At 44.1% G+C, this 15,349-nt stretch overlaps 1 protein-coding gene across 1 annotated transcript in view; it reads left to right on the plus strand.

Annotated features, from left to right (window-relative positions):
- Positions 1 to 5,852: 5,852 nt before the first annotated feature.
- Positions 5,853 to 15,349, plus strand: part of SLC9A1 (solute carrier family 9 member A1) — a 69,935-nt gene continuing 60,438 nt past the window's right edge. The window contains exon 1 of the mRNA XM_081334734.1: positions 5,853 to 7,076. Coding sequence (XP_081190860.1) covers positions 6,734 to 7,076 — 343 coding nt within the window. The 5' untranslated portion in view covers positions 5,853 to 6,733. The remainder of the gene's footprint in view (positions 7,077 to 15,349) is intronic.

Here is a 15,349-nt window from a genome sequence, read left to right on the forward strand (position 1 = left end):
TCTCCACCGTCGCGCCCGGCAGTGCGCCTGCGCGACGCTAACTGCGCCACCAGCCCTCTATCTCAGCGCCGGCCCTTCCGCCGCGCGAGCGGCGCAGAGACACTCCGGGAATAAGCAACCCACCCTTTTTAACTCTCCACGTCCCATTGGCGGGAAGGGGAGTGACAGCTATTCCGCCCAAAGGGAACCCGCCAATTGGCGGGCGGCCCGGGCCAATCTGCGCACTTATAGAGTAAGAGAAAGAAGGAGACGACACAGGGAACACAAGGGGTGGGGTTATTACGGGTGGAGGGGATGCTGGGAATTGAAGTTTTCAAAGGGGCGATGGTCTCAGGAGTCAAGTTACAGCCGCGTTTCTTCAACTTTTTGTGCTCGGGGACCCCGTCGTATTTTTTAAAATGTTGAAGGATCCTAAAAGAACTTTAGATTCTATGGTTTATATTTACCTATGTTTAATGTATTAAAAATTAAAATGGATGCCTTCATATAATATTTATTGAATCAGGTAAAAATAACAATCATTATTGTAGATATTCACATACATCTTAAAAATTGATGAAATTTATTTAAGCAATAAATAAGAATTCAAATATCTTAAGCATCTGGCAGATAATTTTGATTTTGTGGACTTCCTAAGATCTTTGGAGATCCCCAGGAGTCTTTGTATTACACTTTACAAAATACTGAACTAGAGAAACAAGTATTAGAGTTGGAAGTTAGGAAGGGAGGAAGTCAGCAATAGCACTACTGCCCACCGTTTTTGTGGTGGTAGGAAAGTCCCGTAAGTTCTATATGACGCTTCCTGGGAATTTATTTCCTAATGCACAGAATTACAAAGTTTAAGACAGTGATATTTTTATGGAATATTGCCAAGAAGGGATACAGGACATGTTTCAGAGAAGCAGTTGCTTTAGAAGTATGTAAAATTACACCCTTAAGATATAGGAATCCTTGCCCACAGGTTCCAAGCAAATGCCCAGTTAAGCATAGGGCACCTGTCTGGGCAAACATATATGGGATTTCTACCACACCATTCTCAGATTAAACAAGCCTGGGGGTTGAGGTGGGTGGGGAGCTAATTACCCTACAAAAGATGGATTGTTTCAACATAGCTTGCTGGATCACTGTTTTGTGAAGAAATTCCAGTTCACACAATATGCTAAGTCAGTGTTTCCGAACCTCAGCAACTTTTAAGATGTGCAGTATGAATTTTGGGTGCAAATTCATACATGATGCAAAAGATATTGCAGACTAATATGATGATGAAACCCAAAGATGCTTTTTCACAAGGCAACTGGACTTTCTTGTTTTTATTTGAAGATGTTTCACTTCTCATCCAGGAAGCTTCTTTAGCTCTGACTGGATGGTGGGGAATGGAAAGATTTATACTCCTTCAGACAACTGTTCATTAGTGCACGGGTGTCAAACTTGCTGCATCATGTGACGTGTTGTGACATATTGCAACTTTTTTTGCATTGCCAGAGCTGGGGTGGGCACAGCCTCTGCATGATGCAACCGGACAGCGGAACAGCAGTTTGACACCCCTGTTTTTTGTTGTTGTTAATTGCAAAGTCGTGTCCGACCCATCACGGCCCTATGGACAATGTTCCTCCAGGCCTTCCTGTCCTCTACCATCTTCTGGAGTCCATTTAAGCTCACGCCTACTGCTTCAGTGACTCCATCCAGCCACCTCATTCTCTGTCGTCCCCTTCTTCTATTGCCCTCAATCTTTCCCAGCATTAGGCTCTTCTCCAGTGAGTCCTTCCTTCTCATTAGGTGGCCAAAGTATTTGAGTTTTAGCTTCAGGATCTGGCCTTCTAAAGAGCAGTCAGGGTTGATCTCCTCTAGGACTGACCGGTTTGATCGCCTTGCAGTCCAAGGGACTTGCAGGAGTCTTCTCCAGCACCATAGTTCAAAGGCCTCAATTCTTTGGCACTCGGCCTTTCTTATGGTCCAGCTTTCACAGCCATACGTTGCAACTGGGAAGACCATAGCCTTGACTATACGCACTTTTGTTGGCAGAGTGATGTCTCTGCTTTTTAGTGTGCTGTCTAGATTTGCCATGACTTTCCTCCCCAGGAGCAAGCGTCTTTTAATTTCTTGGCTGCAGTCCCCCTCTGCAGTGATCTTGGAGCCCAGGAAAATAAAATCTGTCACTACCTCCATTTCTTCCCCATCTATTTGCCAGGAATTGAGAGGGCCAGATGCCATGATCTTGGTTTTCTTAATGTTTAGTTTCAACCCAACTTTTGCACTCTCCTTCTTCACTCGCAACAAGAGGCTCTTTAGTGTTTTTAGTGAGTCATTAATGCTATCTAGAGGCTTATCTGTGTTTTCAGGGTCACCTGAGTAGTGCAAATGATTGTGGAGCCTTTTTGGAACTGCTAAGAACATTACAATGAAACCAGAATTATTTTTATTGCACTTTATGGATGCTGAACTAGAAAAGAAATGCAGGAAACTATTATTGTACAGTACAGTATATGTATGTGTGTATACACACACACACACACACACACACACACACACACTGCAGCAAGATTATTCAATGCACAAGAACGAGTTCCAGTTCTAATAACTTCCAAAGTTGCCCTTTGGGGAAACTGAATGTCTTTCTCTGTTTGCAGGCAAAAGTATCCCAGATTGTAACCTGATTGCACCATTTTTGAAGATAACCTTCATCTTTCATCTTACTTTGAGACTTTCGTAATTTCAGCAGCTTAGTTCCTCTGTTAAAAAATATTTTTTTTCCACATGGAGGCAGCATCTGCAGAATGTTCCTTACTAATTCCACTTCTCAGCTATTTTGCAAATTGACTTATTTTTTACAGCCCTGTGAAAAATGCAGCCTGAGTCTCAGTTGCAATGATGTGGCTGCTGCAGGGTAGTGTTGCAAAGTCCATACTTTTTACCATTTTTCAGGGTTATTGCCAGCTAGTTTTTGTATGTCTTGTGGGCAGCTTATATTGAATTTTTAAATTCATTTTCTCGCAGGTCTGAAAGTTGAGAACTCAAGGAAGTTCAAGGAAGAATGTGGAAAAGAGACCAATCAGATATGAAACAAATGCCTAATTGTAACACATATCCGTCTCTTACAAATTTATTAATAGCATAGGTGAGCAGAGGCAGTTGTTGACGGGGCTGCAGCATGTAGGAAAAGAGGCTATGAACTTAAGCACATTGCATTCCACCTTAAGGTTCAAAGAACTTTGAAGAAAAAAATGCAATTGCCACTATTTTCTTCTGTGGTTAATAAAAGCTTGCCTCGTGGCAAACTTAGCTAACCTCAACTGATTTTGATGGTACAATCTCTCATGAATACCTATCTGTGTAACACTAGTAATGCCTTGTTTTACACAAGGAGAGAAAAAAGATACACTTTCTTGGAGCTTACAAAGCACATCAGATAGAAGATTCTGGGCAACTGACCATTCAGTTGACTCTCAGCTTGGAGAAGGCCATCATCTTCTATTTTGTAACAATACTCCATATCCTACCATATGTTTTAAGTTTATTATGTTTTATAATTATTTGAGCTAGAAATGTTTTTTTATTGAAAGGAGCCTTTTCTAATGCATTGCAAATTGTTTTGAATTAGTTGAATTTTATTTACTTATAGATTTATTATTGCTATAGATTTATTTATTTATATCCCACCTTATTTTTACAAATAATTCAAGGAAATGAACTTACTTTTCCTATTTTCCCCACAACAACCACTATGTGAGGTAGATTGGGCTGAGAGGGAGTGAGTGGCCCAAAGATACACAGCTGGCTTTCATGGTTAAGGTGGGACTTGAACTCATGGCCTCCCATTTTCTAGCCTGGTGTCTTAAACACTAGACCGGACATGTCAAACCCGTGACGTCATGTGATGTCGCGCAACGTATCAGAGCTTTTTTGCCATTGCCGGCAATGGGGTGGGCGTGGTTTCCCAATGACATGTCCAGCCCACGGGCCAGCAGTTTGACACCCCTGCACTAGACCAAACTGGTTCTCCTGTATGCCTGCTTTGGACGTGTTTTCATCCAGGAAGTTACATGGGGAAAAAATCCACATTTGGAGAGCCACCAGCTGACCCACTGCACCAAACCAAGCACAATTTACAGGTAGTCGACTATACTGAAAAAAGTGGCATGATTAGTCCTCACACTTATGACCATAGCAGCATCTCCATGGTCATGTGATCAAAATTTGAGCATTTGGCAACTGGCATGTATTTATAATATGGTAGTTGTAGTGTTCTGGGATCATGCGACCGTTATTTGTAACCTTCCCAGCCAGTTTCCAACAAGCAAAGTCGGGGTGGGGGGGGTGGGGAAGAGATGGGTTTGCTTAATGATGCATGATTCACTTAACAACTTCAGGGATTCGCTTAATAACTGTGGCCAAAAAAGGTCAGAAAATGACTCACTTCACAACCGGCTTACTTAGCAACAGAAATTCTAGTCCCAATTGTGATCATAAATCAAGGACTATCTACATTGGTAGTCCTCAGCTTACAACCACAATTGAGCCTAAAATTTCTGTTGCTAAGCGAGACAGTTATTAAGTGAATTTTGCCCCGTTTTATGACCTTTCTTGTGACAGTTGTTAAGTGAATCACTGCAGCTGTTAATAATATGGCTGTAAAGTGAACCTGGCTTTCCCTTTGACTTTGCTTGTCAGAAGGTCATAAAAAGTGAGCACACGATCCCAAGAACACACCTGCTGCCGGCATCAAGCTCCCTTCGTCCAGTGCGCTCCCACAGGGAGGGTCTTCTCAGGGTGCCACCGGTAAGAGATTGCCGGCAGACGACACCCAGGGATAGGGCCTTCTCAGTGGGTGCGCCTGCCCTGTGGAACCAGCTGCCAGTGGAGCTGAGGACTGCCCCCGACCTCCGTTCATTCCGCCGGGACCTGAAGACCTGGCTCTTCGAGCTCTCTGGCCCAGGCTGAGAATTTTAATTTTAGTTTTAATCTTAATTTTAACTGGGGTTTTACTTATGCAGGGACGAATATAATTTTTTAATCTGTTTTTAACTTTTGTATCTCTGTTTTTTAATCACCCTGTAAACCGCCCTGAGTCCTTCGGGAAAGGGCGGTATATAAATGTAATAAAATAAATAAATAAATAAATAAATAAATAAATAAATAAATAAATAAATAAATAAATCTTGCACGAATATGAGTTGCCAAAAGCACTTGAATGTTAATCGTATGACCGTGGGGATGCTGCAGTAGCCATAAAAGTGTGAAAAATGGTCACAGGTCCCTTTGTTAGCGCGGTTGTAACTTCAGACAGTCACGAAACGAATGTTGTAAGACGAGGACTATCTGTATACGACTTCTCTAATACCCCAGCCCAACTGCTCCTTTCTACACCAGGAAGATGCTGAAAGGAGGCCTTCTCTGGCTTACTGGATCTCGGCAGCCCAGATTTTGTAGCTCCACTGAGGTGATTTCTCTTGGCCGAGCGGGGAGGTGTATCCCAGCAGCAACCCGCCGCCGCGGCTTGCTGCTGTTCCCCACGTTTTTCAACGGACAACCCGTGGCTGCCCTGCAAAGCGGCTGTCTGGAACGGGCGATCGAAAAAAGCCCGATCGGCCGAGGCGTCTCCAAGCCGGGGACCTGGCTGCGGCGTGGCTCCTCCGTCCTCCTCGGTGGCCTGGCTAGGACCCAGCCCTCCCGCCCGGTTGCGACGCGGAGGCTCCCGTGCAGTGCTGCTTCCAGCCGGCGGAGGCTGCTGTGGCGGCGGGCGAGGAAGGGAGGCGCGGCGTCGGCGCCCTCCTCTCCCTCCGCTTCTCCCCGCGGCGTCCTTGTCTCGGCACAGATAAGGCTGAGCGAGCAGGCGGGAGGGAGGGAGGCAGCGTCCTCCGGGCGCGCGCTGGGAGCCACGGGGAGGAGCAGCCGGCCCCGGGCGGAGCTGCCCAGCTGCGGCGCACGAGGATCCGGAACAAGCTCAGCTTCCTTCTTCTTCCCAGCTCCGGGAAGCCCAAGCCCGCCGTGCCCGCTGCGGCCGCCGCCGCTGCCGCCTGGCCCTGCCGGCTGCTCCTGAGGAAGGAAGCCGTCCCACTCCGCCCCCGAGGTGTCTTCTCCCGCAGCCGTGGGAAGCGGCCTGACTCGCGCTTGCCTTCGCGCGCCGGCTTTTCTCTGCCGCTTGGGCTGTCCGGTTGCTCGCTCGCTCGGGCGCCGCTGCCTCCTTCTCCTGGCCGGCTCTTCTCCAGCTGCGGCGGCTCCTGCTCTGGGAACTGCCCTGCTGCTCGGCTGTCCTTGGAGGTGAGGTCTGTCCAAGTTCAAGGCGCTCGCCTGGAAGGCAGGTCTGGGTCCCCGGGTGGGTTGGTCGGCTGCCTCGCGTTGCCTGGGCAGCTGAGCGAGCGGTTCGCCGGCTTTCGCTCGACCCCTCGCCCCCCTTCCCTCCTTGGCTCCCTCGCCCTGCAGAGACGGTCCCGAGGAAGGAAGGAAGGAAGGAAGGAAGGAAGGAAGGAAGGAAGGAAGGAAGGAAGGAAGGAAGGAAGGAAGGAAGGAAGGCGCAGCCAAGCGCCCCGTCCTAAGCTGGGCTTTCCCTATTATGAGCGCTTCGCCCAGGCGAGCGCCGCTTCGGGTGGATTTCCTCGGGCTCCGTTTCGTCGGTGGCCTTCGCTGATTCCGCAGACGCCCCCCCGCCCTCAATGAAGCCTTGATCGCCAGGCAAGGTCCTCGGCATCCACACCCCTCTTCTCCGCCTCCGCTTTCCCCGGGAACGAGGAGCACCATGCCGGCGCAGTGGCCGAGGAGGCCCCGCTGCTCCTTCCGCGGGTTGCCCTTCCTCTTTGGCGCAGCTGCCCTGCTGGGGCTGCTGCCGTTGCTTCAGAGCTCCGGCTCGGATACTCCCGTGGAGATCACTCGGCAGCCCAGCTTGGTGACCGTGGGCATCACCTCCTCTCCGCCGGTTCCCGCCGAGAGCCCCTCCGACTCCGGGCGCCCCAAGAACGTCTCCACCGACGGGCACGGCAAACATCGGAAACTTTTCCCAGTTCTGGACATTCAGTACAAGTATGTTAACGTGCCCTTCGAGATCACCCTCTGGATCCTGCTCGCCTGCCTGATGAAGCTAGGTAGGTTGATGCTGGGGCTCCACCAGCCTCTCTCTGCCTTCGGGTGTCTGTGAGTTAAGAGACGAAGCTATGGTGTGTAGGAAAAGAACTTTTGCTTGCTGAAGGTCTCCTTCCCGGGGCTGCTTTTCTTAAATGCCGTCTTTTCTGCAGAGCCCACCAGAAAAGCTGCCCTCAGGGAAAGGGGGTACAGGTGGTCCTCAATTTACAACCATTCATTTAGTGACCATTGGAAGTTACAATGGCAGGAAAAAAGGGACTTGTGACCAGTCCTCGCGCTTATGACCATCGTAGCATTCCCATGGTCATGTGATCAAAACTTAGGTGGTTGGCATCGGCCTGGTTGCAGTGCCCCGGGGTCAGGTGACTGCCATTTGCAACCTTCCTGGCCAGCCTCTGACAAGCAAAGTCAGTGAGAGAAGCTGGAGTTGATTGTTGACTGCAGGATTCACTCAAAAACTGCAGTGATTTACTTAATAACCGCCCCCCCCAAAAAGGTTGTGAAGTTGGGAGCAACTCACTTTACAACTGCCTTGCTTAGCAACAAAAATTCTGATTCTAATTGTGGTCGCAGGTTGAGGACTACCTGTATGGTCCTCCAGAGATGCTCTGTAGCCATATGAGGTACACGGGTGCCCAGGAAATTATGGAAGGCTGGCTTCCAACAATCTATGAAGCCTGGTGGCTCAGTGGTTAGAGTGCAGCATTGCAAGCTATCTCTATCCACAGCCTGGAGTTTGATCCTGGCAGGCTCAAGGTAGACTCAGCCTTCCATCCTTCCGAGGTCGGTAAAATGAGGACCCAGATTGTTGGGGGCAAATTGCTCACTCTGTAAACTGCTTAGAGAGGGCTGTAAAGCAGTATATAAGTAAGTGCTATTGCTAGAAAAGAGGTGCAAGGATGAACATAAAGGCAAGTGTGCTTGAAACTCTTCTTTCTCTTGGCATGTGCTCCATATTACCTGACTTAACAGCATTAAGCTGCCCCTAGAATGGTCAATTAAATCATGGTGCAATTACAATGCCATCTGATGTATATAAAGCAGGGGTCCCCAGCCCCAGCAACTGGTCTGCACAAACAAGCAAAGCCCTATCCACGAGATGCAGGCAACACACAAAACCATGCACTCTCTGGTCCGTGGAAAAACCTCTCTCCACGGAACTGGTCCCTGGTGCCCAAAAGGTTGGGGACTTCTGATATAAAGGACAGATGGAGTTTTGACTGCACCACCATTGTGACCCCCTGGTTGTTCAAAAAGTATATTTCTGGGAAAATACCCCATTCTTTCAGGTTAACCTTGTAGCTAAGTGTATTATGTGCTGGGCAGCATAGAGGTTACTCTGGTTTATTTTTGGAAATTTAATTGGATCAGGAATGAGACTGGTGAGCATGGGCTAAATTGTATTCCTCCACCATCTGTGTGTAATCCCCACTGGGACACAACTCAGGCTGCAGAAGAAAAGTGTGTGTTTTTCCCTAGCAGCCAAGGTATATATTTAAAATAGGTGCCCCTCCCTATAGTTGTGATCTCTTTCTCCAAACAGACATCCTGCTGGCTTCTTGGCTTTGTCCATCTGACTGATAGTATTGGTGTGAGAATGCAACACACCTGGAAGATACCTGGAGAAAAGATTGGCCTATTAGAATGGCTGTGCAGCCTTCTGTTGAGAACTCTCTAATACAGGGGTGTCAAACTGCAGGCTGGATGTGTCACGTGGAAGCCGTGCCCACCCCAGCTCCGACAAGGGGAAAATAGTCACGATAAGTCACATGACGCGGCGAGCCTGGTGCCCAAACTTCTGAAGTTGCTACGCTGATTCTGGTCTAATACAATACGAAAACTTTCTGTGTTCCTGAGAAACATGTCAACAATATTTCTGACCAGGTTTCTTTTAGGCAAGTAATATCCTGAACTTAGGCAGCAGGGGACACTGATGAGATTTAGGGGAAAAACATGTCCAATTGTCACACTTTATCTAAGTTTGGATTTTGTATTTGGCTTCTGAAGCTAGTTAAAATAGCTTTGCTGGTTCTCCTAATATTGATACACCAAGTCACATAAAGCCTGTTGGATTTGGGAAAGAACAGTATAACTGATATATGCAAAAAAGCCCTTTTTTGCACTCCATCAAAATTTGCCTTATAAATGGAAAACTTATGTCAATATGAGTAGGCTGCAAGATGATCTTTGTCCATGTTGCTTATTACTTTCAGCAGTGCCTGTTTTGTATAGCCTGAAATCTTATACATTTCTTTTTCTGATTTAGACTGGACAGTTACAGTAATTAGAAAGCATACCTGCTAAAACAGAGACTGGGATTTAAGACTGAGGAGGAGAACTCTTGTGCACAATATTTTTGTTTAGTAAGGAGGAAGGCAGGTTTTTTCTCCTGAATGAGAACACTGTGCTTCTGCTGTATCATTCTTGCACATTCTTGTGCATTGACCCATCCGCAACAAAATTAAGTGCCGTTGTGCAGGTTTTTAGGTAAGAAGGAATGTCGTAGAAGAGGCTTGTAACAAACTTTCCATTCCTAAATGGAGCCTAGCAGGAGATCTCCCCTGTAGATTTACGGCTATTTATTTCAAATATATATTTCGAAATGGAGGAAAGAAACCAGGAAACAAAATTGTGGTTGGTCTGGTCAGATTTTAAAGAGAGAGTTGAAATCTCTGCAGCTGATCTCTGCAAAGTCTGAAGTGAGCTTGCCACTTGTAAAGGAATGGTGTTATTAGGGAATTTGGCAATGCAGTAATTGCTTTACAACAGGGGTCTTCAAACCTGGCCCTTTTATGACTTGTGGACTTCAACTCCCAGAATTCCTCAGCCCGCATGCCTGGCTGAGGAATTCTGGGAGTTGAAGTCCACAAGTCATAAAAGGGCCAGGTTTGAAGACCCCTGCTTTACAAGAAAGAGCCCTGTTTAATCCACAGCATTTCTGGATAGGACTGGGGGGAAAAAACCCTCTTTGTGAAACCCCAGAATGCTGTTACCTGTCCATGTGCAGGAAATTTCTTCTTATTTCAAGTTGGAGTCTTTCCATTCTTTGGTTCTAAGGAGAATAAATTCATACCATCTTCTTGTAATAATAGCCCTATAAATCATAACCAGGTTTGCGTAACCTTCTAAGCCAGTGTTTCTCAACCTCAGTCACTTTACGTTGCATGGACTTCAACTCCCAGAATTGCTAGGGAATTCTAGAAGTTGAAACGCATACATCTTAAAGTTGCCGTTTTGAAAAAAAAACAACCCACAACTCTGGTCTACCGTGACTTGCTTGGGTCAGAAAGACTATTGCTAAATGTATGCTGCGCAGGGTATTCTTTGGCCAGAATTAGCAGGCAGGCAGAAACCAAGGAAAGATTTTTGTGGGAACTATAGGTAGTTATAGGGTGGTTGGTTGTACAAATGGTGTGACTTACACAATTGCCCGAGACATCCTGATGCAATAATCATATCATTTGCACAGGAGGTACATGTTGACATCATAGTTTGTTATGGACATACGTACTATGTGACTTCAGTGACACTCAGATTTCATGCTAACTATGGTTTCTTGACCAGGCTAATTGGTAAGAAAATCCACTATGATTTATTAAGCCAACTACAATTTAGTGAATGTGAGCATTAATTTGGTTTGTATTTGCTGGGGAATTCTGGGAGTTGAAGTCCACACATCTTAAAGTGGCCGAGATTAAGAAATACTGCTCTACACTGAAGCCTAAGAAGCCACTTCATTGCATAGAAGGCTATATGAAGTTGGTAGGCATCTAGATAGGCTGGTCCAATGTGGTACATCAAGATAGAACGTCTTCCTGTGTTTCTGACCTCTGATGGCAAAATGTTTCTGTTGTAACTTGGAAACTCCAAGGAATAATGCTGACATGCGGCACTTGAAAGATCCCTCAAGAAAAATAAGCTAAAAGAGGATAAAAAATCAGAAGGGGGTGATCCTAATTTTGACTATTGCAGTCCTTGGGGGCTATGCCAAACAAGCTGAAGCATCCATTTCTCTGCACTCTGGGAAAGCTTCAGTTAAGTTCCAAACAAAGGAGGGACCCTAGCAGGATTTATTGATAGGATTTATATGGTTTATTGATCGCTTCAGTCCTGAAGGACTCTAGTGAGTGTATGAAATAAAATAACCACAACAGCAGTGTATTATAATTCAAAACAGTCATGTTTACTCATGATTAAATAATTATTTGGTCATAACTTCTTGGCCTTTTGACTAAAGTCAAGTGTAGTATGGTATGATGGGGATGGGTTTGGATTTTATTGTTGTTTTAAATGTATTTAACCTATTGTAGCTTGGGCATCTCGTTTAATTCTTTCTTAATTTTTGTATTTTTGTACTTTTATATGTTTGCCCTGTTCACCGCCCTGAGTCCTTCAGGAGAAGGGCGGTATACAAATAAAATTAATAATAATAATAATAATAATAATAATAATAATAATAATAATAATAATAATAATGATGATGATGATGATGATTCATCAACTGAATAGAGTTAAGTACCTACAACATGCTATGGTAAGTCAAGGAAATTTTAAATGGTTAACATTCACCAGGCCAGACCAGGCCAGTGATGTTATTGATTAGGTAACCAATTTGGTCAGAAGATTGTCTGAATACAGTCCCTGGGTAAATGAGCAGAGAGCTGTAAGGTTTTTCTGCTGCTGAGCCAAAAACATTTTCCCTGCAGTATTTCAGTGCTGTTTATTGATGGTCAGCCTTGCACTTAGAAGGTGATGGATGAGAAAATGGAAAAAAACTTCTCTGTAGAATTTGGTGGAAGTCAGGAGGAGGCTGTTGGCGTGCCGAGCTGTAGCTAAACAAGTGCTCAGTTCCAAGCATCTCTTTGACCCCCGCTAGGGTTTGTAGTTGGCTTCCTGCCTGGCATTTTGGAAGACTGGCAAATTGCTGTCTTTTATGCTAGCTGGTGGAGGGGCAGAAGGAGAAAACCATGGGGGGAAAAAAATAAAGAAGGGCTCTCTAACTATGCTTGTATTTGGTTACCCAACATTTCATTTCAGGTAATTTCAGGTTGTGCACTGTAGAGAAACAGGGTGGTTTCTTGCAGACAGGGTTGGTTGTTAAATAAAGACTGTGTTGAGTCAGGCTTGACTCCTGGTTACTTCAGGACATGTCTTTGAGGCTCTCTTGGAAATATTAGGAAAGAATTGGTTCATCTTTGCCTTATTTTGAGATGTTTCAAGTTCCCTGGCCAGCCTTCTATCCCAGGGTTCAGCAGCTCCAATTCCACTTACGGTACCTTTTGGAGATCTTTCAAAGTTGTCTAATGCTGCAGCTGCTGCTACAGTAGCCGATGAACTGACAGCTTGCAAATGATGTTGCTACTTTTATTCTTAACTTATTGCATTTGTAAACTTCAAAGCAGATGGCAGAAATCATAGGCAAGACTAATATTGAAATATTCAGATAGTGGGACGGGCAGCATATATACGTTTAATCAATAGGGTACCTAATTTTAAGATAATGAAGTTTGGTTTTAATCAATTAAACTTCAAAGTTCTTTTCAACTGTCAAAAGGCCATTTCAAAGGGGATGGAATATTTAGATCAGATTGGGATTAACTGTAGGGGTGATGACTTACTGTGAACATGTCCTTGTGTCTGCCTGTATTTTTGTGTTCTTTTTATATTTTTGATATGGTCAAATGACTAAATCAATAAAGTTTTTATTATTATTAATTAAACTTAATATGCTTTCTTAGTTATGATTCTGGTCCAATGTCTGCATTCATATGTTGGCCTAAGCAACATTTTGGTTTAACCTTGATTTCTTGAATAGGTTACGGTTGGCTGACTTCAGAAACTACAATAAAGCAATATTAATTACTTGATAACTTAGCAAATTTTGAGCACTCACCTTATGCAAGTTATCCACAACTGGGAGCTTTACTCTTGTTTACTCAAATCCCTAAAGAGGCAAGCATTTAAAAACAAGAAGGCTCTAAAAAGTGATTTTGACTCTCATAAACCTTTTTTGCATGAAGGTATACAGGGAGCACCAACGGCCAGGTCCATTAGGTCAATCACAATGTGTTTTATTAATGCTATTAATTACTTCTTCCCAGAGAAAATGTTGCTGAATTTAGGAATATTCCAAGTGTGGGTCAAGGAAGCAAAGAAGGATTTAGATGAAAATTGAAACCAATTTGAATATTTAATGCAATGCAATATTTCTTAAAACTTTAGCTCTTAGGATCCCTTCCCACTTTAAAAAAAATTATGGAGAATCCCAAAAAGAGCTTTTGTTTGTCTGGGTTTAATCTATCAATATTTACTGAATTAACTATTAAAATTGTTGGCTTTGTAGAATATTTATTTATTGAATCATGTAAAAATAACAATATTAAACTCATTAAATCTGAATATAAATAAACCATTTTAATGAAAATCTCTGCTTTTTTAACAAAAAATAATTATGAGAAAAGTGATATTACTTTAATGTTTTTGCAAATATCTTCAATATCTGGCAAATAATTTTGATTTTGTGGACCCCTGAAAAGGTTTTGAGGGACCCCCAGGGATCTGTTTTAGAAACACTGATATAATATTTCTAATAAATTGTCTATGCAGCCTGGCTTTTGGTACATCACGTATTGTGTGTATATTCTTCATCAGTATTGATGGCTATACAAATAATCCTCGACTTACAACAGTTCATTTAGTGACCTTTCAAAGTTACAACAGCAATGAAAAAATTTCTCACACTTATGACCATTGAAGCATCCCCATGGTTACATGATTTACATTTGGATGCTTGATGACTGACTCTTATTTATGATGGTTGGAGTCTTGGGAGGTCCCATGACCATCTCTTGCGACCTTCTGACAAGCAAAGTCAATGGGGAAGCCAGATTCACACATAACACATAACAATCATGTTATGTTAGAGCCTTGGTGGAGCAGTGGGCTAATGCCTCCTTAAGTAACACCAGCTGCCTGCAATTAGTGCAGGTTCGAGTCCCACCAGGCTCAAGGTTGACTCAGCCTTCCATCCTTCCGAGGTAGGTAAAATGAGGACCCAGATTGTTGGGGGCAATAAGCTGACTTTGTTATAATGCCGCTTGGGGGGGGGCTGAAAGCCCTAATAAGCAGGCATATACATAGAATGAAGGCTATTGCTAAGCACATTGGTTTGTGCTTAAATTGTAAGCTGCCCTGAATCTTCGGAGAAGGGCGGGATATAAATGGGATTAAAATAAATAAATAAATAAATGTTGCCAACTTAACAAACATGGCAAGAAAAGTCGTAAAATGGGGCAAAAACTCACTTAACAAATTTATCATTTAGAGACATCAGTTTTGGGCTCAGCTGTGGTCATATGTTGACTTACAGCCATTCGTTTAGGGACTGTTCAGAGTTACAACAGCACTGAAAACAGTGACTTACAACTGTCCTGGCACTTAATAACTGTTGGATGCCAGTTGCCAAGCACCCCAGTTTTTTCGTAGATTTTCACGGGTACAGGTATGTAGGTCTTGGCGTATTCGGGTCTTTTCCCATGTAAGATTGAGAGTGTCTTGGTGACATTTCGACGAGGTCCCACTTGTCATCTTCAGGCTGGTGTCTTCATACATACATACATACATACAAACACACACACACACAGCTGTCCTCACACTTCATAACTATTGCAGCATCCCCATGGTTGGATATTCAAAACTGGTTTGTGTGTTTGTGTGTCTGTGTGTGTATGTATGTGCGTGCGCACGCACACACACACACACACACACACGATGGTGGCTACATCTTGAGGTCATGCGATTGCCCTTTGCAACCTTCCCGGTTGGCTTCTGATGGGCAAAGTCAACAGGGGAAGCCAGATTTGGTTAACAAACCATTTGATGCACTTGACTGTGACAAAAAAAATATTGTAAAATTGGGCACAGTAAGAAGTTAACTTGCCAACAGAAAGTCCCAACTGTGGTCCTAAGACAAGGATTACCTGTACTATATTGCTGTGCAACTGTGCTTTCTTTCTGATTTCTTTCCAAAATGTTTTTTTTATTGAAAAGTTTTACAGTACATTTTATCTTTAACAATCCCCCCTCCCTCCACCCACCCCTACCTAACCCTCCCTATCCCTCCCTCCCATTCCCCCCCCCCCGACTTCCCAGAGCTAAATACAAGGTATAAAAACGAAGAACAATCATAAACATCCATATGCTAACAACAATAAACTGCTAATTCTATCGCACTCTAGCTCATATGAAATGACTACAAGCAATACTAATATTACAT

This window comes from Vipera berus (assembly GCF_964194415.1).
Source record: "Vipera berus genome assembly, chromosome: 9".
NCBI classification, from domain to species: Eukaryota; Metazoa; Chordata; class Lepidosauria; order Squamata; family Viperidae; genus Vipera; species Vipera berus.